The sequence below is a fragment of the Corylus avellana genome, chromosome ca5 (genome assembly GCF_901000735.1).
Source record: "Corylus avellana chromosome ca5, CavTom2PMs-1.0".
Taxonomy (NCBI): Eukaryota; Viridiplantae; Streptophyta; class Magnoliopsida; order Fagales; family Betulaceae; genus Corylus; species Corylus avellana.
Window position 1 is genome coordinate 1,702,503 of NC_081545.1, and position 21,202 is coordinate 1,723,704.

At 37.3% G+C, this 21,202-nt stretch overlaps 2 protein-coding genes and 1 pseudogene across 3 annotated transcripts; all 3 read left to right on the forward strand.

Moving 5' to 3' along the window:
* LOC132182882 (chlorophyll a-b binding protein 5, chloroplastic-like) overlaps nucleotides 1-3,631 on the forward strand; it is a 5,778-nt pseudogene extending 2,147 nt beyond the window's left edge.
* A 4,580-nt stretch (nucleotides 3,632-8,211) lies between these two features.
* On the forward strand, nucleotides 8,212-15,233 carry LOC132181267 (heat shock protein 90-6, mitochondrial). Its single transcript, XM_059594405.1, has 20 exons — nucleotides 8,212-8,493; nucleotides 9,240-9,419; nucleotides 9,504-9,577; nucleotides 10,032-10,157; nucleotides 10,242-10,335; nucleotides 10,433-10,516; nucleotides 10,627-10,770; nucleotides 10,859-10,972; nucleotides 11,142-11,201; nucleotides 11,309-11,383; nucleotides 11,479-11,583; nucleotides 11,918-12,058; nucleotides 12,153-12,245; nucleotides 12,333-12,410; nucleotides 12,864-13,118; nucleotides 13,218-13,320; nucleotides 13,668-13,842; nucleotides 13,932-14,037; nucleotides 14,148-14,237; nucleotides 14,889-15,233. Exons 1-20 carry the CDS (start codon nucleotides 8,377-8,379, stop codon nucleotides 15,084-15,086), a joined length of 2,412 nt encoding a protein of 803 aa, XP_059450388.1. The 5' UTR covers nucleotides 8,212-8,376; the 3' UTR covers nucleotides 15,087-15,233.
* Nucleotides 15,234-16,259: 1,026 nt separating this feature from the next.
* LOC132181392 (OBERON-like protein) lies at nucleotides 16,260-19,845 on the forward strand. Of its 2 annotated transcripts, XM_059594594.1 has the most exons (4): nucleotides 16,260-16,444; nucleotides 16,740-16,820; nucleotides 17,619-18,774; nucleotides 18,902-19,845. In XM_059594594.1, the coding sequence occupies exons 3-4, from the start codon at nucleotides 17,637-17,639 to the stop codon at nucleotides 19,516-19,518; spliced, it is 1,755 nt and encodes a 584-aa protein (XP_059450577.1). In that variant the 5' UTR covers nucleotides 16,260-16,444; nucleotides 16,740-16,820; nucleotides 17,619-17,636; the 3' UTR covers nucleotides 19,519-19,845. The 2 variants fall into 2 exon arrangements, with proteins under 2 accessions (XP_059450577.1, XP_059450578.1); XM_059594595.1 differs by lacking the exon at nucleotides 16,740-16,820.
* Nucleotides 19,846-21,202: the final 1,357 nt, after the last annotated feature.

Below are 21,202 nucleotides of genomic sequence, written 5' to 3' on the forward strand. Positions count from 1 at the left end.
GAGAGAGAGAGAGAACTTTGGAATTTATTGTGTAAAACATGCAGTAATAGCACTTTAATTTGAAATTTCTTGTGGAAAATTACAGCCCATATGAAAAGTTATTAACTAAAAATAATAATAATAATAATAATAGTTAATAGTTTTGATTAGATACATTTTCTCTCGAGAGTCGAGGCAAAACACCATTGATATTATTTTCACATTCAATACGCGTAAGGCGACCATGGACGACTTTCCAAAACTTTAATCTGCTTGAACACCAACGGTTGGAATCGCAGGAAAAGATGAGCACGTCAAGTGGGACGAGAAGGTAACAAGTAGTTTCCATGAAAGCAAAATCAATAGCTTGTAATTATCCATAAAGTCAAGTCATTTGCAAAAGGATTTATATTACGTAGAAAGATTTTTAAGAGGGAATACGTACGAGAGCTTTATATTTGTTGAATAATCTTAAATTGATGAGGTGAAACCGCGTACATTTGATAAAAGATAAACTCGGCTGCTTGAAGTCAAGTTTGGGAGAGTTGGAGGGAGATGGTTCATGTAATTAATTATTAGATTTTTAAAATACATGGCCTTTTGTGAAACCGTGTGTATATGTCATTGGTTGGTGATGAAGGCAAAAGATTAACTTGGTGGTGTGAAGTTAAGATTGAGAATTATAGACTGAATAGACATTGCAAATGACCCAAATCTTTTATAAATTGGTTTGTAACAAATTCTAAAAAAATGACTTTTTTTTAATTTTCTTTTTAAATTGGGAAAAGGATTACAATAAATCAAAATCGCGAAAAATGGGTATACTCTTTACACCCCAATAATAGATTTAAAACGAAAATAACAATGTAGAAATACAAATAGATAGTAGGAAATAGACTAAACAAATGGCTTGTTTCTCTCTAAAGATACGCTTAAAGCCGTTATTAAAGAAAAAAAAGGGCACAAAAAAAGACGCAAACCCCTTTCAAACCTCCGCTAGCAACAACTACATGAAGGTAACTGAAACAAGAAAGCATTGTCAAAATTTGAAACAAGAACCAATGTCGAGGGAGTACTATCTCCGATAGCACAATCCCCATTACAAATACAAAATAAAGCAACACAAAGGAGACTAAAACCCACAAAATCCAATAAAAATAAATAAATAAAGCAAATAACGAAAATAACGAAGAGGAATAACTGATTAGAAATAAATATTTTTAATAATATATATTTTCACGTGTTTTTTTAATGACTTAAAAAATACATGTACAAACTTGTATACCAAATGGATTGGATTGGCTCAATTAATTCTAGCACTATGATATACTTCTTGACTTGGTGACGTGGCCGGTTATTGGGCTATGGATTCGTTAATGAAGTGGCATCAGCCCGCCCCAATTGGAACAACAATTGTATACTGCGTACAAACAAATATCTGTGGTTGATATTCACTTGTACCAATAGACATTGGACACCCCACCAACAAGATCTTTCACTGCCACGTGGCTAAACATTAACCTCTCTATCCTAGAAAAACATCTACATGGGAATCTATATCCAGTAGGAGAACCAATAGGATGCTGCTGACGTGTAGATATCCTAATCCACAACATCTTCTCACTCCCATTATAACCTCTCTCCCCCTCTTCATGCCCATAGGCTTCTCCACACCCTCTCACTCGCAGCATAGAGAAGAAGTACTCAACCACCAAGAAAGCATCACATAAACCATGGCAACCTCCGCCATCCAACGGTCAGCGTTCGCCGGCCAGACCGCCTTGAAGCAGTCCAATGAGCTCGTCCGCAAGGCAGGCGGCTTCGGTGGCCGCGTCACCATGAGGCGCACCATCAGAAGTGCTCCACAGAGCATATGGTAACAACTTTGGTTACATGTTATTTTTAGAAGTCATTAACGTTAAACAATATCGGCTTTCATATATCTAAAACTGCATGCAAAGAGAAAAATTAGTAGCCAAAACTTTCCTTTTATTCTTGCTAGTTTTAATTCATGTTTCAGCTTAATTATCTTTTAGTTTTAACAAGCTTAATTTAGATCCTACATCAAAGAAGATTTCTCCTGCTTTTTTGCTTTAAAATGCAAGAGATCCAAGTGTCATGGAAAGGGGTTTAGCCTATTTAATTAGATGATTCATATATGGACTTGCAATTCAGGTTCTGCCTAGGCAAGGGAGACCGTCGAGCCCTCTTATGAGTTGTTCATATTATATGCAATATGTATAGTTGATTACAGAGACGGAACCAATAAATTTTATGGGAAGGGGCGGCCAAATTTTTCTTTTTGGTTCTTTAGAATTTTTTTTTATTAAAAACATATTTTGGTTATTTTTTATGAATTAAAGACTACTGAGAGCCCAAAAAGTAAGCATTAAAAAAAAAAAAAAAAAAAAAAAAACTTAATGGGTATGATCCAAAAAAAAATTAAGAATATGGCTAAAAAATTTTATTGGACGTAGCCAAAAAAATTAAAAATAGAACTAAAATGTAGAGATCAAATGACTAAAATTAAAACTTTACTTTTTTTTTTTTTTTTTTACTTAATTTTTTTTATTTATTTATTTTGGGGGGGGGCCATGGCATACTCCGTCCCCCCTCCCTCCGGCATTGGTTGATTACATTTAGGATAGGTATGGACTGACAAGCCCTTTCCAATAGCCCTTTCTCATGAGATGTTGCATGCAATTCGAAGAGCTTAGTGCACCCGATTCAAATTCGGCTATAGACTATAATTTTATTTCATAATATTTACATGTCTTAACTAATTTTAAGGATTGGTTTGGACATAACATTGTCGAATAATGGCAAACTAAAAATTAATTTCTATGGTTGATACATAAAACAGGTATGGGCCAGACCGCCCAAAGTACTTGGGCCCATTCTCCGAGCAAACCCCATCATACTTGACCGGTGAATTCCCCGGCGACTATGGTTGGGACACTGCCGGTTTGTCAGCAGATCCCGAGACATTTGCCAGGAACCGTGAGCTTGAGGTGATCCACAGCCGATGGGCCATGCTCGGAGCTCTCGGCTGCGTCTTCCCGGAGCTCCTCTCGAAGAACGGCGTCAAGTTCGGCGAGGCAGTCTGGTTCAAGGCAGGTTCTCAGATCTTCTCCGAGGGCGGCCTCGATTATCTCGGCAACCCGAACTTGATTCATGCACAGAGCATCCTGGCAATCTGGGCCGTTCAGGTTGTGCTCATGGGGTTCATCGAAGGGTACAGGGTTGGCGGAGGACCACTCGGCGAAGGACTCGACCCAATTTACCCGGGTGGTGCATTTGACCCGCTTGGACTGGCTGATGACCCGGAAGCATTTGCAGAGCTGAAGGTGAAGGAACTGAAGAACGGGCGGCTGGCAATGTTCTCCATGTTCGGTTTCTTCGTTCAGGCGATTGTCACCGGAAAGGGCCCCATTGAGAACCTCTCTGACCACCTTGCTGACCCGGTGGCCAACAATGCATGGGCTTACGCCACCAACTTTGTGCCCGGAAAATGAAGAAATCTAAAACAGAATATTAAATTTGTGGCTTCAGCTGTGACATTACTCAATCTTCTTGCCTTCGTTGTTGTCCTTGCTATTCCATCTGTACTGATGTAATATTATTAATTACTAGTGAAAACTGCTTGAACTTATATTGTTGGTTGGATTTTGAAAGTGGGTAAATTATTTTTATTATATCACAATAACTACGGACGTTACCACTACATCCTTGAATAATGATCATTTCCTTTGTTTATTAAGCAAAAATACTTACTAAACCTTAAAACATTTAAATCATCAAAGCATTAGAACATACTATCTTGGCTCAGTAATTAAAATACTTACCTTTAGTAGCCCGCAAGTAACTCATGACTCACGTACTCACGCTCATTAGCTCCTTTCGAAATGCTCTCTTGATCCAATTACTTCATACTACACAGTGGAAGGCTAGATTTAGTCCTAAACCTCCAATATCATGTACACGCTTGCAGCAATTAATCACATCATAAACTTGATTAAACTATCAAACTCTAGACCCCATTATATACAAGCTACCTGAGTGCTCTCCCGTAGCATTTTTCACTTTCTTAAAACTAAGTAAGCACCAAAGAGACCTTTTATATAAGCCAACTCAACGAAGGCTTTATTCTAATCAATTGCTTTACACTAAAACACCCAAGGTTATAACATTCTTATTACTTTAGAATCATTCGGCTACAATTAATATCTTAAGAAGTTTATCTAACAATATTATCACTCTTTTCCTAAGCCATTTAATTTAGCAACTTACACCCAATATATAATGCTTAGAAACATTTACAATAACCACTCTAATTATCATATGACATATTAGCACCTAAACCCAATAAGCACCAATTTTCATGGATCCCATAATAATCTAAGGTCAATTAATACTCTAAATACAATTAACCCCTACAAATGGTAATCCTTGATATTCCCTCCGACCAAAGCATATACAATAAGGAGTGGCAATTCGTATTCGCACATCGAATTTAGGCGGTTATATCGATACATGCTTATAAGATTATACAGTCAATCATAATCAAACAAATTAGATCATTCAATCCTTATTTTTTATGTTGAGTTTATATCAAATTTGCGAATGAGGTTAAAAATTGTTAGTCCTATATATATCTCACTGTAACAAATAGGTTTTTATTTTTTATTTTTGTTAACTAAATTTATGACTTCTCATTGCTACGGAGGTAGCTAGAGAGGGAAAAATAATTTTTTTGGAAGCATACTGTGTGGTGAAGATAATTTCTACCTTTTTTTTTTTTTTTTTTTTTTTGTTCTGAGCAAAGTTAATTTCTACTTCAGATTGTTCTTAAGCTTTCTCATCTTCCTCACTAAGTTAAGCAATGGCATGAAGAAAGTGCAACATAGAAGTTAGTTTGAGCTAACCTAAAATTTGCACCAAAGTATTCAAAATACTTTTTTTCTTCACCCTGTTACCATGTGAAAAATGGCACAATGGAAACTTGCTAATATGATTGATGAGTAATATCATTTCTCATGTGAAATGAGCTGACGAGTTTTAATTTTTTTTTTTTTTTAAGTGACTGATACAGAGAGCCATTTAAAAAACACCATGTTAACCGGTGTGAAATGAATATGAGTAATGTAAATGTGAAAAGTAGCATCACTCATAATCAGTGATAAAGGAAGGGGGTGGCCGGTATAGGCCATGGCCACCCCCCAACTCATAAGGAAAAAAAAAAATATATATATATATATATATATAAGGTTTTTGTTTTTTGTTTTTTTGTGCATATCAGCCCCTAACAACACAATTTATTGGGCCTCAGCTCCTGCCCATACTAAACTCTGCCTTCATCCCTGCTCATGATATATATTAATTACAATTAAGAGTAATATTATTTTTTATATTTATTTATCACACTCATGTTAATATCGACTAGCATGACATGTTTTAAACAACTTTTTATATCAATCACTTAAAAAATCACGTAAAACACATCACATGAGACAATATGACATGAGTGTTAGTATAAATTGTAACATTACTCTACAACTAAAAGACTCTAAAGAACCAACAACAGCAAGTGTCTCTAAATTTATAGGCACAGGGACATGAAGATAACTTCTATGCTCAATGGTACTGCAACTTGGGGCCTTTTAGACTCAATTTCTTCAGCATCCTCGTACCTATGGAACTTCCTCCAACACGACCAGCTGTTGCGTACATGTTAGAAATAATAGCAACATTTTGTTGTCTTTTCTTTTTTTTTTTAAAGGTACATTTTGTTGTCCTTGGAGCCACCTCAATCAAACGATGAGCTGCATACTCACCCATGTTCTTATTGCCGTTCCAATTCACATGTTGAGTTTAAGTTGCGTCGAGGCAAGGATATAAGTAAAAGTCAATAGTAATTTGATCCATTTAATTAAATGGACTAAATTCCACAATCTTAAGCTACTAATTTTATGTTGAACTCGATCATGTAAAATTCATAGGTCACCTTAATATCGCATGTCGGGTTCAAGTCGTGTCAAGGCATGAGTATAAAATTATATAAGTTAACCTTAACTCAACCCATTTAATTAAACGGGTTAGATCCCTCGACCCAAGCAAACTATTTTTTTTATAAATATGTAAGTCATATCTAATCAGTCCTCCTTACCGCTAAGTAAAAATAAAATCATCCAAATTAATTACTTTGATTAGTGTCATGGGCCTGGCAATTGGGCTAACAGGTAGCTAGGCATTTCATGCAAGGTCGAATCTCATCTAACATATGGGCTTTAGCCTTTAGGGGCAGAATTGATGGATCAAACAAAGCAAGTCAATTGGAGTACTTATGGCAACTCTCTCTCTCTCTACACTAATTATATGCAACAAAAAAAAAAAAAAAACTCGTGGTTGAGTTTCCTCTCTCTTTCCTTGAAGAAGAGGGTCAATATCAAAATCATCAAGCTCCAAAAATATTCCTTCTAATCCTTGTCTTTTCTGCAGGTCCCATCTCACCTCTAATCAGAACTCCCTCCAAAGGCAGAAAGAAAGGAAAGAAAAAATAGAAGAGTAAGGTGAAAACTGATGCAAAAGAAAAGAAAATAATATCCCTCCAAAACCCACCATGACATATATGTACCATCTTCTCCAAAGCAAACAGAGCTTTAAAAGACAAGCCGACACATGCATTACCTAACCATTTATTCCCCACACTATCCCCTTCCAAATGCTACCCTCCATATCCCTTTTGGACTTTCTCCCCCACCATTTTCCTCCTCCAAAAAGTCCTTTTCCCCGCACATCCACCAACTCAAAGCGTCCCTAGGCTAGCCTCCACTCTTTTCCTCTTGGATTTTGTATCACAGTAACCGATTCTCAATCATGTTGCATCATGCCGAATCATTTGTTTTCAAATATAAAGACACATGATGCATAAATTAATACGAAGCAGAGTTTCATCTAAATATCTCTTGCTTGCTAGCTCCTCATGAATTATATATGCCCTCACTCTCACGACTCACACCCCATGCAATATTTGTAGCTAGCTAGCCCTTCAATTCAAACCCAATATGCGTAGCACACAAAGCTGCACTACTAGTACTAGTGATTCCACCGTGGTTAGCCCCTCCATTGCTCTCCTGCAACAAAGGTTTAAACACTTGGAGAAAGTTAAAGAGAGAAGAGAGGAGAAAGAGCTTCTAAAACTCTATTCTGAGACAGAAAGGGTTGCTCCACCAACCATGCAGTTTGAGCCTTCAAAGTTATCATCCTTCCCACATGGCTCAACTGATCTTCAAGAATATTCACTCTCCCTCGGCCGCCGGTTTATCTCTCAGACCACCAAGCAAGCTGAGCATGATCATCTTCGAGCCATGAAGATGCAACCGTTGACAAACTTATCGCCTAATGGTGCAGCCAACTTATCGCCTAATGGTGCAGCCACGGCGAGCTCGAGCTCATCAAAAAGTACTTCTGAGAACTCGGACGTTGATACTTCTCTTCATCTGTAGACAAATTTTAGCCTTTTTGTTTATGTTCCCTCTCTCTGTCTCTCTCTCTCTCTCTCTCTATATATATATATATACATTAATTTCTTTTATCTTCTCTTTGCCTTGTATGTAAAGCATGGAAATGAAATAAAACTGATATCCTAATTATCTATGTACTCTTCATTCAGTACTCCATGTTCAGCAGAATAAGGCCATCTGATAAGACTACTGTGAGGGGGCAGGGATTTGGTGTAAAAAAAAAAAGGAATGAAGAGATGTCAAGCATATAGCTGCCTTCTTTTTTCATTTAAAACCTTTTTTTTTTTCTTTCTTTTTTTGCCATGATTTCAGTTTGAATCTCTATGACCAAGATTGCTGTGACTAATTTGGTCCTGGAAATAGACTTATATATATATATATATATAGCAGTTTATTAGACTAATCATTCGGATCCTGAAGTTCAAAGTTAATAGATCAATCATGACACATGTCATTAACTCACACAAATTTAATGATGAATTGGTCCATTTACTATAAAAATGATTAAAAAATAATGAATTCAATATTTTTCTTTTTAAATATAATTTTAACTCATAAGGTTTTTTACGTTTTTCGCTACAACTTATGGCTGACATGGCAACCAAGCATTGGTTAGTTGAAACCCCCCCTATAGAATCCCAAGCACAGAATCATCTTCTTACTGACAAACCAACTAAATGACCACAATGCCCCCACACCTTGTGGCATTCGTATTCCCATACCCATATCTCCAGAACCTTCCCAAACCCCTCTCAGAAACCCCTACTAAAACCCTAATACCCTCTCTCTGTCTCTCTCGCACACACATTTTCTCAGAGCTCCCACTCTCTCTGGTTGTTCCAGAACCTTCTTTCTTTTCTCTTGTTCTTTCAGCATGCATAGGCTTTCCCGGCGCTCTGTCTCCGCTGTCCTGCGCGCCGGCCGTGGTGGCGAACGTTACCGGAACGCCGTCGCTCCAATCTCCTCCTCCTCCACTCCGCTCTTCGACTCCGTACGCTCTTCCATGATCTAATTACACAACTTTTCGTTTTGATTAATCATAAAATGTCTTGAAAAAAGGAAACGTTTTTTTGTGTGGTTATTTTGAAGCTAAAGATCACATTTTTATACGTTTTTAGTGAAAATTGATGAAATTTAGATTTGGGTTTGCATTTTTATTCATGTTTCCACCCTTTTTTGTCTGATTGTGTGTGGCTTGCGCTCTTTTTTTTAGTATGTTTGTAATTGGAAATTATTATTTTGCTTAGATAACCATATCTTTATCGTGATGTAATCACATTTGAGAGCTTATTGAATTGTTTCAATTCTACGTGATTATAAGCATATTGTATTGAGTTTATTGTACAGGATATGTGTATGGACTTGCATTGGTTCAACAATGGTCTTTTTTTTTTTCGTTTTTTTCTTCCAATTTTTAGTTGCTGTGTGAGTCATTTTTGTCAATTTTATTCATTACTATTACTTTTTATCTTGTGCCAGATAGTTTTGTAATTGACCTCAATTTTCGGCTACAGGAATAGGCAGATTATATTATTATTTGAAATTACAAGCTTCTAAAGTTGATTTTTAGCAATATAGGATAGGAGATTCTTATACAACACTTTTCCCATCCCATTTAAGTTTTTTTATGCTTCTGTGCAAAACTAACTGTGGTGCTTCATTGATTGGGATTGGGTGATTTGTATTGAACTGCCACTTTTTAGGGCTGTGATATATTCTGTGTTTTATAATGAATAGGTGGGACAGAGTGAATCCAGAAGGCGGTGGCACTCAGTGTTAACTGCTGGTAGCAGTGATACTATCAAATCTTTAAACTTGAAAGACGCCCTTTTCTTGGGCAAGCGATATGAGTCCACTGCTGCGGCATCTGATGCATCAGCTACCCCACCAGCTGAGAAATACGAGTATCAAGCAGAGGTACAGTGGGACTGATTGAGGTTTCATTGCACAGCTTAAAGCCTTAAAGCATTTGAAGTTTTCTTATGTTTGTCTTTGTTGCAGGTCAGTCGTCTTATGGACCTCATAGTTAACAGCTTGTACAGCAACAAAGAGGTGTTTCTTCGGGAGCTTATCAGGCATGTTTTGATTCATCTCTTCTCTCTTTATATTGATGCACAAGTTATATTTGCTTAAAAATATTTGTCAGGAATTATTTCACTATGTTATTAAATTGGAATTGAAGTTTAAAAACTGCAGCTGGCAGGCAGTGCAGACACTGATCGAGCATTATGAAATTGTAGAATGCATCTCTCATAATGCTTCACACTTTATGAACATTAATGAATTCCAGGATGATGGTTTTTTTTTTTTTTTGGAAGATTTATTGTGATCTAATTATTATGTCATGAAAATGGATCTGATTGTGGTAGAAATCTGCTTACGGTTTAATCAGAAGTGCTGCTTGTAGTCATTCCCCAGCAGTGCACTTTGAACATATTCAGATAAAATCAGCATTGAAGGATGTTCACAAGTTATATTTGAATTAAATGGTACTAATCGTATCAACATGTTTTCTATGGATGTCCACAGCAATGCAAGTGATGCCCTGGACAAGCTGAGGTTTCTCAGTGTTACAGAGCCAGGGCTTTTGAAGGAGGCAGTTGATCTTGATATTCGTATCCAAACTGATAAGGACAATGGGGTTGTGACTATCATGTAAGCTTCATGAACTTCAGAACTGTTTGTAATTGATCTTCCCGTCTCCTATAGCAGTGCTGAAGCCTCTTTTGCTGAATGCAGGGATACTGGTATTGGTATGACTCAGCAAGAACTTGTTGACTGCCTTGGAACTATTGCTCAAAGTGGAACTGCAAAGTTCTTGAAGGGATTGAAGGTCTTATACTTCTTTAAACATGCTATAGATTTCCTCAATCCGTGTGCTTTATCGGAGTCATGTTTTTTACCTAAAAGAAATTGGAAATACTTCACAGGATAACAAGGATGCTGGCGGAGACAACAATTTAATTGGTCAATTTGGTGTGGGATTTTATTCAGCATTCCTGGTAGCTGACAGGGTATCTCCTCTGCCTAAACATTAAGATTTCATAGTTACTTTTTAACAGTTGAATTTCCAAGTTTCTATGGTGTCTGTTAATGATTTATCTCTTTTTTTTTTTTTTTGAAGGTTGTTGTCTCAACAAAGAGCCCAAAATCTGATAAACAATATGTGTGGGAAGGAGAAGTCAATTCAAGCTCCTATACTATTCGGGAGGAGACAGACCCTGAGAAGCTTATTCCTAGAGGAACCCACCTTACCTTGTATCTCAAGGTGAAAACTTTCTTTGTTTAAGAGTAGTTTCTAACTGTTTATTGAATTTCCAAGCTAAATGTGTTCTCTATCTCTTTCCCACTATCAGCGTGATGACAAAGGTTTCGCCCATCCAGAACGGATTCAGAAGCTTGTGAAAAATTATTCACAATTTGTTTCATTCCCAATATACACTTGGCAGGAAAAGGGATTCACCAAAGAAGTATGGCTCTCTGTTCCATATCCTTTGTTTCACTGTACGATTTTTGTAACATATTTTCATTAGTAAAATGAATGGATACGCCCCCTGAGATTTCATAGGTTCTTGCTTTTCCGGTTAACTAGTAAATTTTGCTTGTATTGTGCATTTATCCTCTTGGGCTCTGTTTCAGGTTGAAGTTGATGAGGATCCAGCTGAGGCCAAAAAGGATGAGCAAGATGAGAAAACGGAGGTATAGTGGTTGTTTTTCTTATTAAAATATATCGAAGATGCATTTTACTTATTCTGCTTGTAAATAAGATTATTGCACGGTTGACTTACGACTTCATATTGTAACAGAAGAAGAAAAAAACCAAGACTGTTGTTGAGAAGTACTGGGACTGGGAGCTAACTAATGAGACGCAGCCGATCTGGGTGAGCTTAGAATTTCTTAATTTGCATGTTTACTATGCTTTTAAAAATGCCATCTCTTTAGGCAAAACTAAGACATCTTCTGTTGATTTGTGCAGCTTCGCAACCCAAAGGAAGTCACAACAGAGGAATACAATGAATTCTACAAGAAAACTTTTAATGACTACTTGGATCCATTAGCATCTTCACACTTCACAACAGAGGTAATAATGATCATTAAAGTTTGATTGACGAGAAAGTAATAATAATAATAATAAAGTTTGATTAGAAGACTTTTGCTTGTCCTCCATCTGCTTTTTCTTTTTGGAATCTTTCAAGCATGTCATTCAAAATGGTATTACTTCTGAAACTAAGCCACAATTAACTATACTAAATGAGGAAACTGCAGCTTAGCACGGACTTTTGCTTTTGATAAAAATGTGTGATCTTTTCTATGGATTATATTGTTGCATTATGGTGTTTGTAACTTATCCAAAAAAAAAAAATTATGGTGTTTGTTTATTTTGGTCTCTGAGCTGGTGAAGGCTTTTATTGCAGGGTGAGGTAGAGTTTAGGTCTATACTGTATGTGCCAGCTATTGCTCCCACGGGAAAGGATGATATAATCAATCCCAAGACCAAAAATATCAGGCTTTACGTGAAACGCGTGTTCATTTCAGATGACTTTGATGGAGAACTGGTAAATTTAATGGCTATAGTTTGGACTAGAGAGGAATTGATTAGTTTTAAGTAAAAATTTCCTGGTGCTAATTGTTATATTTATGCTTGAATAGTTCCCGCGCTATTTAAGCTTTGTCAAAGGTGTTGTGGACTCACATGACCTTCCACTCAATGTCTCACGTGAAATTCTTCAAGAGAGTCGAATTGTAAGGAACATCTGTCTTTTTATTGGAGGGGTTGTACTGTAGTTTTTTCATAGCATGCTAATTTCTGTTTCTTTGCTGTGCTGAAAGGTACGGATTATGAGGAAGCGTTTGGTAAGAAAGGCCTTTGACATGATTCTGGGCATATCCATGAGCGAGAATAGAGATGTATGTTCTTCTTCTCCTTTATTGCTTTTCATTTTTTATTTTGCATCGAAATGAGTTTCCGAGGTAGATGGATGTAATTTTGGGTATAATTTTGAGTGAGAACACAGAAACCGTGACATTATTTCTTCTCACATTGTCCTCCTGTCCAATTCTTCTTATAATTAAATTGATATTCTTTTCTGTCATGCCTTGTATCATTCTTCTCTCTCTCTCTCTCTCTGTGTTTGTGTTTGTGGGGTCTATGTAAGAACAACCACAGCCACATGAGAACCCACTTCTCACATTTTCCTCATGTCCTATTCTTCTTATAATTAAATTGATATTCCTTTCTGTCATGCCTTATATCATTCTTCTCTCTCTCTCTCTCTCTCTCTCTGTGTTTGTGTGGTCTATGTAAGAACAACCACAGCCACATGGGAACCCAGAGACTTACCTGTCTGCAATTTGTTGTAGGATTATGACAGGTTCTGGGAGAACTTTGGCAAACACTTGAAATTGGGTTGCATCGACGACCGTGAAAACCACAAGCGACTTGCTCCATTGCTTAGATTTGTCTCTTCCCAAAGTGAGAATGAGTTGATCAGCTTGGACGAATATGTTGAAAACATGAAAACTGAGCAGAAGGATATCTATTACATTGCTGCGGACAGTGTGACAAGTGCTAAAAACACGCCCTTCCTGGAGAGACTTATTGAAAAGGATCTTGAAGTACGTGCTTGCCTCCCATATAAGTTAGGGTTATCCAATAATGTTATGTTACAGTTTTCATCTGGTACTTATGCATGTTTTTCTTATTTCTGTTGCTAGGTGTTGTTCTTAGTGGACCCTATTGATGAGATTGCCATCCAGAACTTGAAGTCATACAAGGAGAAGAATTTTGTGGATATTAGCAAGGAAGATTTGGATTTAGGTTAGTCTGTTGAACCCCTTCGTGAATTTAATCATTGTGTGGGAGAAATGCATTTGCTTCTCTCATGTGTGCTTTATTCTAATTAGACCAATGGCACGTTGGTTTAGTGAAGAAAGTTGTCGTGATTTATCTGCCTTCTTGTTAACCAGCATCATGGATGGGTAATAATGAAAACTGGTGGACGGATATGAATAAAATAGACCTTATTGAATAGTCTATGGTCACCATGTAGGGGCTGTCATTGTAATCTACTGTTCTGTCATTTAATGGTAGAATCTTGGGCTTTCACTTAGATCAGTTCAATGAATGTAATTTGAGCTAAAAGAATATAATTGAAATTCTTGCAGGTGATAAGAACGAGGAAAGAGAAAAGGAGATGAAGCAGGAGTTTGGACAAACTTGTGATTGGATTAAGAAACGTTTGGGTGATAAAGTTGCCAGCGTACAAATTTCAAACCGTCTGAGCTCATCTCCCTGTATTTTGGTATCTGGGAAGTTTGGTTGGTCTGCCAACATGGAGAGGTAAATTTCCTTTTATTGTTGATGCTAAATAGTAATACCATATTATTGAATTACGAAAGATGGTCTGGGTCTCATTGAATACCCTGCAGGCTAATGAAGGCACAATCTGTTGGAGATGCCTCTAGCTTGGAGTTCATGAGAGGCAGAAGGGTGTTAGAGATCAATCCTGAACACCCAATCATCAGAAACTTGAATGTACGGTGGAATAAAAACCCAGCTTCCCTACATATATATGACATGTACAGTTACACGCATCTTTTGACATCTAATGTAACTTCTAGTAATATCGTAACGCTGGTTTGCAGGCTGCATATGGGAGTAACCCAAATGATGATGATGCTCTGAGAGCCATTGATCTTTTGTATGACACAGCTTTGGTTTCCAGTGGTTATACTGTAAGTTTTCTTTCTTTCTCTATTTCTCCTGTTCCAAAGGTCGCTTCGGTGATTTTGAAGCTACATCCATTTCTTCTGTTTAATCGGACTTCCAAGGGAACCTATAGTCCTGAAGCTGAACTTACCTTGTGAATGAGGCACACAAACGTGCTTCTTATGAGTGCTAATTCGTGTTTGTGTTTCTGGTTCGAGCATGTTGAAGCATAAGTAATCATATTCTGACCCATTTAATTAAATGAGTCAACCTCCTTAATGGTAACCTGCTAATTTTGTGTTGGGTTCGTGTTGAGTTCATGGGTCGTATAACAAATTGTCAACTTTAAATATTGCGTGTTGGGTTCAGCCCGTATCGAGTCATCAGCATAAGACTATATAGGTTAACCCTAACACAATTTATTTAATTAAACGAGTTAGACTGCTCAACATTAACCCGCAAGTTTGTGTCGGATTCACAAGTCGTCTCAAGAATTGTTAGTTCTAGTTCTCTCGATATTGGAGGCATCATTACTAACAGTGGAGCAAGTATATGCCCCAAAAGGAATGCAGCCCCCCACCTGGGAATCTAATTGTCAATTCTTAGTGTTAGCTGGTCCACTTATTATGATGTATGTTATCTTCTAGTTATATAACATAATTGCTTGGGTTACACAGCCTGAAAATCCAGCACAACTCGGTGGAAAGATATATGAGATGATGGGTGTGGCTCTTTCTGGGAAATGGTCAACGCCTGTTGAAGCTTATAATAATCCAGGAGCCAGTTCCAACAACACAGAAATAATTGAAGCCGAGGTGGCAGAAACAATCCAAGCTGAGGTGGTCGAACCTGTTGAAGCTGGTAGTAAAAAATGAGGACATCCTATACAACATATTCTTAGCTCCACCTCACATAGAGGCCGTAGTTTATAATGAAAGTATAATTTTGGTGTAAGATTGAATTGATTGAATGTAGTGAACAGTTTTAACCGGCTTATCAATATGAAGTCTTCACTTTATTTACGTTTTTCTTTTCTTTTTTTGGGGTAAGTTACTCTTATAAGTAATGTTATATACTACATCATCATTGACTTTTTTAACAAGAACTTAAGTAATGTTATATACCATATAAGTAATGTTAGAATAGTATTGTCTGTTGATACTTGCGGTATATGGCATAGTAATGGCAATGGCACATCGGTATATACTAAAACAATGTTAAGATATTAGGATGGTATATAGTATAACTTTACTCTTATTTATGTTGTGATTTCATAATCTTTTGATACTTGTGGAATGATAGCCTCCTTTTCATCTTCATTAACAGCCCAATTTGGTCAATTATTGAAGTTTAATTACTTTCATTGTCTATATATATAATTAATCTAAAAGTTCTTAAATTGAAAATAACTTGTAAATCATTTTCCTTTTCAAACAATTTGATTAGATGCAAAAAAGAAAAAAGAAATAGGTGATTTGATATCAAGTAAACCTTAAATATTGATTTTAATTTGTTGATTCAACAACCCCATGCCAAGCGTAAGAGGAGGCTAAAAGGAGAAAATGGCATAATCTTTGATGTTTAATTTAATGAGGGTAAAAGTAAATTAGAGTATAAGGATTATGAATGCTTACTTGGTGAATGGTCCTCCTGTTTTGATATAAGCTCATTGTTTTTTTGGGCTTAAAAAATAATAAATACTGTATCTAAATATTGAACAACAAAAGCAGCTGTGATTAGAAGTTCATAATCGTAGAAAAGTAATAGAGAGTCAAACAAATAAATTTAGAAAAAAATTTAAACTGATGTGGTAAGAATTTTTAAATTAAAAAAAATATAATTTTCTTTCATTTATCTGTTACTCATTCACGATCTGTCACGTCAGTTGAAAATTTTTAAGCACAAGACAAACACAACAAACATGCAAACTACTAGTATTAATCAAACAAAAAACACCCGCTAAACCAGTCAAGCCTAGCTTGCGACTGGCCGAACCGGTCAGTCCCAGCGTTGAAAACCCCAACCGCGTCTTTTTACCAAATTTCCACAAATATCCGATCATTGACCACGAGTGGACTTTCTTGTGTAGAAAATCCCCCGTTCATTTCTCAAGGGCAAAACGGGAAAACAAAATCAGTTCTTCTGTGCAAACAAAACGACGTAGAAGTCGCCAAATCTCCTTGCGTGTATTCCGGTTCCTTGGATTTGAGCTCAGGCTTCGCGTTTTCGTCTGGTGAGTATGAGTACTCTTTCTCCTTTAAATTCTCGCTTTTGTTTTGGTGTGTTTGTGTTTGGTCGCTGAGAAAACGGAGGAAACCCGAAAGAAAAATTTCGACTTTTCTTTTGAATTTCTTTTTCTTCTTTAATTTTAAGTATTTTAAAAAAGTGTACTCTTTGCGAAGAGGGGAAGTAGGTGTTTGCGCTGAAATGAGAGGGGTTTCTTGTTTTCGTTGCTTAATTCATGTTTGCATATGGAACTCTTTGGGATTCGGGGGTTTCTAATTTTTGGTTTTCCTGCGTTTTCTCAGTAACCAAACAAAGGGGAAAGCTTGTTCTGAGCTGATCCGTAGAAGCATGGCTTTTTTGGCTGAGATCTGCTGATTTTATTGGTATGCTGAATTATTTTTGTGATTTCTTCTTGCTATTTAACCAAGAGAAAAATATAACTTTTATGGTGAAGTATATTTATTCCTGTTGTGATGCTTTGGTCTGTTTATGCCAGTGATCTGTAGCAGCATGTTTGTTTTTTCACTCTATATTTTTGTTAGGAAATAATTTTATTAATTTTTAAACGAAATTATGGATATTGTGTACAATAAAAGCATCGATATATGGTTGGATGTGTGTATGTGTGTGAAGTTTGGAGGCTGAAAAGTACACTGAAAATATTGTTCAGGATAAATTAATTTTTCTACAGCCATGGTATGTGGGAAAAATAGTGAAAGCTTGAAAATATGCTGTTTCTCTTGGCCATTTTTATTCACTGGCAGTTTGTCCAATTTGCTCAGTATATGCTATTTGGAATGATAATCATTATTTGTCCTCTTTATTATGAAATGAAAGTTGTGTGCGCATTCATCAAAAAAAGAAAAGTTGTGTGTGTGTGTGTGTTTGGACTTGTGTCTCTTTGTGTGTGTATTTTGAGTGGGTGGTTACTCTTTGATAGTGAGAAATATTTCAGATGTTTGTGTTTGTGTCTCGTTGTGCGGCGTACGTGTACGTGTGCGTGGACGTGTCTCTTTGTGTTTGTATTTTTAGTGGGTGGTTACCCTTTGATGATGAGAAACATTTACGATGGTTTGCATGCTATATGGCTTTTCTGTTTTGACTGTAAATTGTTGGATATTTCTGTTTTCACAAATTTGCTTGTTTTGATAATTTTTTTTTTTTTTTCCAAATGGTTGCAGGATTAGTTATATTGATTGATGGGTACATCATCTGGGTCTAACATCCACCAACAATCTTCGTCCAAAATGCTACCTCCGCGTCAGCAACCACGGCCTGGAGGACTACAAACTTCGCTGTCTCTCGTCTCTTCGGATGCCCGCCTCTCCCCTGAGGAACCCAGATCGAATTCTGATCAAATTCGTGAATCCCCTACTGAGAGTGCTAGTTCTCGAGAAACTTGGCCTACTGCCGATGCGATTATGGCAAAGAAGATGATGGAGAATGGGAAAGGGGAGAATGACTGTCCTGAACAGTCGGTTATTCGCCGTGTTTCTATTGCAGATAAGATATCCCTTCGGGAGATAGCGAGAGAGAGAGTTGATATAATCTCTGAAAAGATGCACCGTTTACCTGATGAGTTTCTAGAAGAGTTGAAGAATGGACTCCGAGTTATCCTTGAAGGGAATGGTGGTTCGCAGCAAAGAGAAGAGTTTTTGATGTTGCAGAAGCTTATCCAGAGTAGGACCGACTTAACTGCTAAGACGTTGATTAGAGCTCACAGAATACAGCTTGAAATTCTTGTTGCAATAAATAGTGGGATTCAGGCATTCTTGCATCCTAGTATCAGTCTCTCTCAGACTTCACTGATTGAGATCTTTGTTTACAAGAGATGCAGAAATATAGCATGCCAAAACCAGCTCCCAGCTGACGATTGTACTTGTGAGATATGCACCAACAGAAATGGTTTCTGCAATCTTTGCATGTGCGTGATCTGTAACAAGTTTGATTTTGAAGTTAATACCTGCCGCTGGATTGGGTGTGATTTGTGCTCTCATTGGACTCATACAGATTGTGCTATTCGTGATGGACTCATTTGTATGGGTGCTTCTGTTAAGAGTGGAGCAGGCCCATCAGAGATGGTTTTCAGGTGCCGGGCTTGCAATCGGACATCCGAACTGCTTGGATGGGTTAAAGATGTTTTCCACCACTGTGCACCAACCTGGGACCGGGAGGCTCTGCTGAGAGAACTTGATTTTGTTAGTAGGATCTTTACTGGAAGTGACGACCCCCGAGGGAGGAAACTCTTTTGGAAGTGTGAGGATCTCAAAGATAAAATGAAGAGTGGAATGTTGGATTCAGCAACAACTTGCAGGGCGATTTTGATGTTTTTCCAAGGTACATATTCTGTGAAGCATTCTAAAAATTTAAGAATTATTCTTGTGAATGAAAAGATTGTTTGCATAAGGTTAGAAACCTTTTTTTTTTTCCTTTCAATTCTGATATATGTATGTCCCTAATGAAGAGCTTGAGATGGACTCTCCAAAGAGTTTGGAAAATGGGGAAGGTGGGCGGCTGATAGCTCCACAGGAGGCGTGCAGTCGAATTGCCGAAGTGGTGCAGGAGGCCATAAGGAAGATGGAACTGGTAGCTGATGAGAAGATGAGAATGTTTAAGAAATCCCGCATGGCTCTTGAGGCTTGTGACCGTGAGCTTGAAGACAAGGCAAGTGAGGTATCTGAAATAAATCTGGAAAGGCAAAAAAAGAAACTGCAGGTAGAAGAGCTGGAGAGGATTGTCAGGCTTAAACAGGCGGAAGCTGATATGTTCCAACTTAAGGCCAACGAGGCAAAAAGAGAGGCTGAGAGGCTTCAGAGGATTGCACTTGCCAAATCTGATAAATCAGAGGAAGAATATGCTAGCAGTTACCTGAAACAACGATTGAATGAGGCTGAGGCTGAGAAGCAGTATCTGTTTGAGAAGATTAAGCTGCAGGAGAGTTCTCGTGCATCTCAAAGCAGTGGTGGGGGTGACCCTTCACAGATGTTGATTTATTCCAAAATCCATGACCTGCTTTACAATGTTCCACCTAAGGCAGACAGCCAGCCAACTGATCGCCACCCTTTCAGGACAAATCCGTGAGGAGTGTTCATCGAATATTACTTGTTAATTTTACCATATAATTTGTAAAATCAATTTGTTGCTGAACTAGTGTGGAAGAGTTGCTGTTTTGTTTCATGTAATCTTTTTACCTTTTTTTCTGTGTTTGAGGTGAACATTTTGTAAAAGCCATTTGGAACTGAAAGTTGATTCTTCTATTAGTATATGTATGTGGATGTGCTTTGATGACCACATGATGGTGGTGGTGCTGTTGCTGTATACGTATGCGTACACAGAATTAATCTATGGATATGATTTACTTATGAGAATAAGGAACTTCAGACTTTAGCACAGTGGGCTGCTTAATTATTTCTCTTGTTTCTTTATGACAATTTTTTAAACCGGTTATAGACCAAGATATTTCCCAAGATTAAATGCTGAATTTTGAGAGTCAATGCAGTAGAGGGCTCTTCTTTAGGTTGACAATGATGGCAGCGGCTGATTCCATGGCATTTAATCAAAGAGGTTAAGACACGGTGACATTTTCTGCATTGTCTGCTGTTTGTTATGCTGATCATCTTGTTTGGCAGGGTTGAAGGGACAGAGTTCCATTTGGATTGTGTGATAGATGTTGAGCCATCGGGACTGAATGGCTGATAATGGAATGTTGGAACAGTCCAGGCTGCGTGCAGCTGCAGATAATTCCTCATTGTTCAGCATGAAGAGAGTAATATTTGTGCTTTGCAGTTAGGGGTGACAATTTTGTGTGCCTTGTGTGAGTTGTGTAGAGACATAAGTATAAAACAAGTCAAACTTGTCAAGCTCTACCTCTTAATTTTGTGTTGCAATGTCATGGGAATTCCTTTTGGGATCTTTAAGGGGGATAACAAATCAATAGTAAGGTTGCTTTCTTTCTTAATTTGATCTGGTGTAGTATTTATAACTTGGGTAATAGTCCAGGCTTTTTGCTTTGAATATGCTACCCACACTTTTACTCTCACATTCCATAACATAACTTTTAAAAGTATCATTAGATTTAGAAATTATCACCGTTAGATTTTAATCGAATTGTGATCTTAAAATTCGCATTAAGAAGTGGAAGTAGGTGTGTGCAGCACTTCTTTTTAGTTTTTCTGCATATGTTTTTGCTTTTGTGGGTGGCTTCAGGTAGTTTATGCATTTGTTGTTGTGGCCAAGAGGCCCAAGACCAATAGATCAAATAGCAGAGGAATGACATTGGGTTTCTGCAGAGTTTTAGCACTAAATCATGTGGAAGGTGGTACAAGATGAAAAGATTACATAATATTAGCATCAGATAACACTTGAAAAATCTTTATGATGGTGGAGCTAGAACTGATCTTTTCCTCAAATCTGGTGGATAGGTCAAATATGTCCTATTGTGAATTTGTGGGGGTATCTTTGACTCCTTGCTTCTTGTCATAACCTTTGATTTTTCTTGCAGCAAATCCAAAAATGGTCGGGACCATTGGAAGCACTTGCAGAAGACTGAAGATTTCTTATATTTGTGTTTCTTATTTTATCATAGAGGAAATCTGCATATCGTGAAGGACAAAATTTATGTCTGAGGATTCACCCTTCACTTTGACCACATAACTTGTTGATAAGGCATGTGTTGCATCTGAACTCAAGAACAGGATCACCTTCAAACTCATTCTAGATTTCATTTGATTTATGTTTTTCTTTTTTGGTTGGCCCAAAGGGGAAG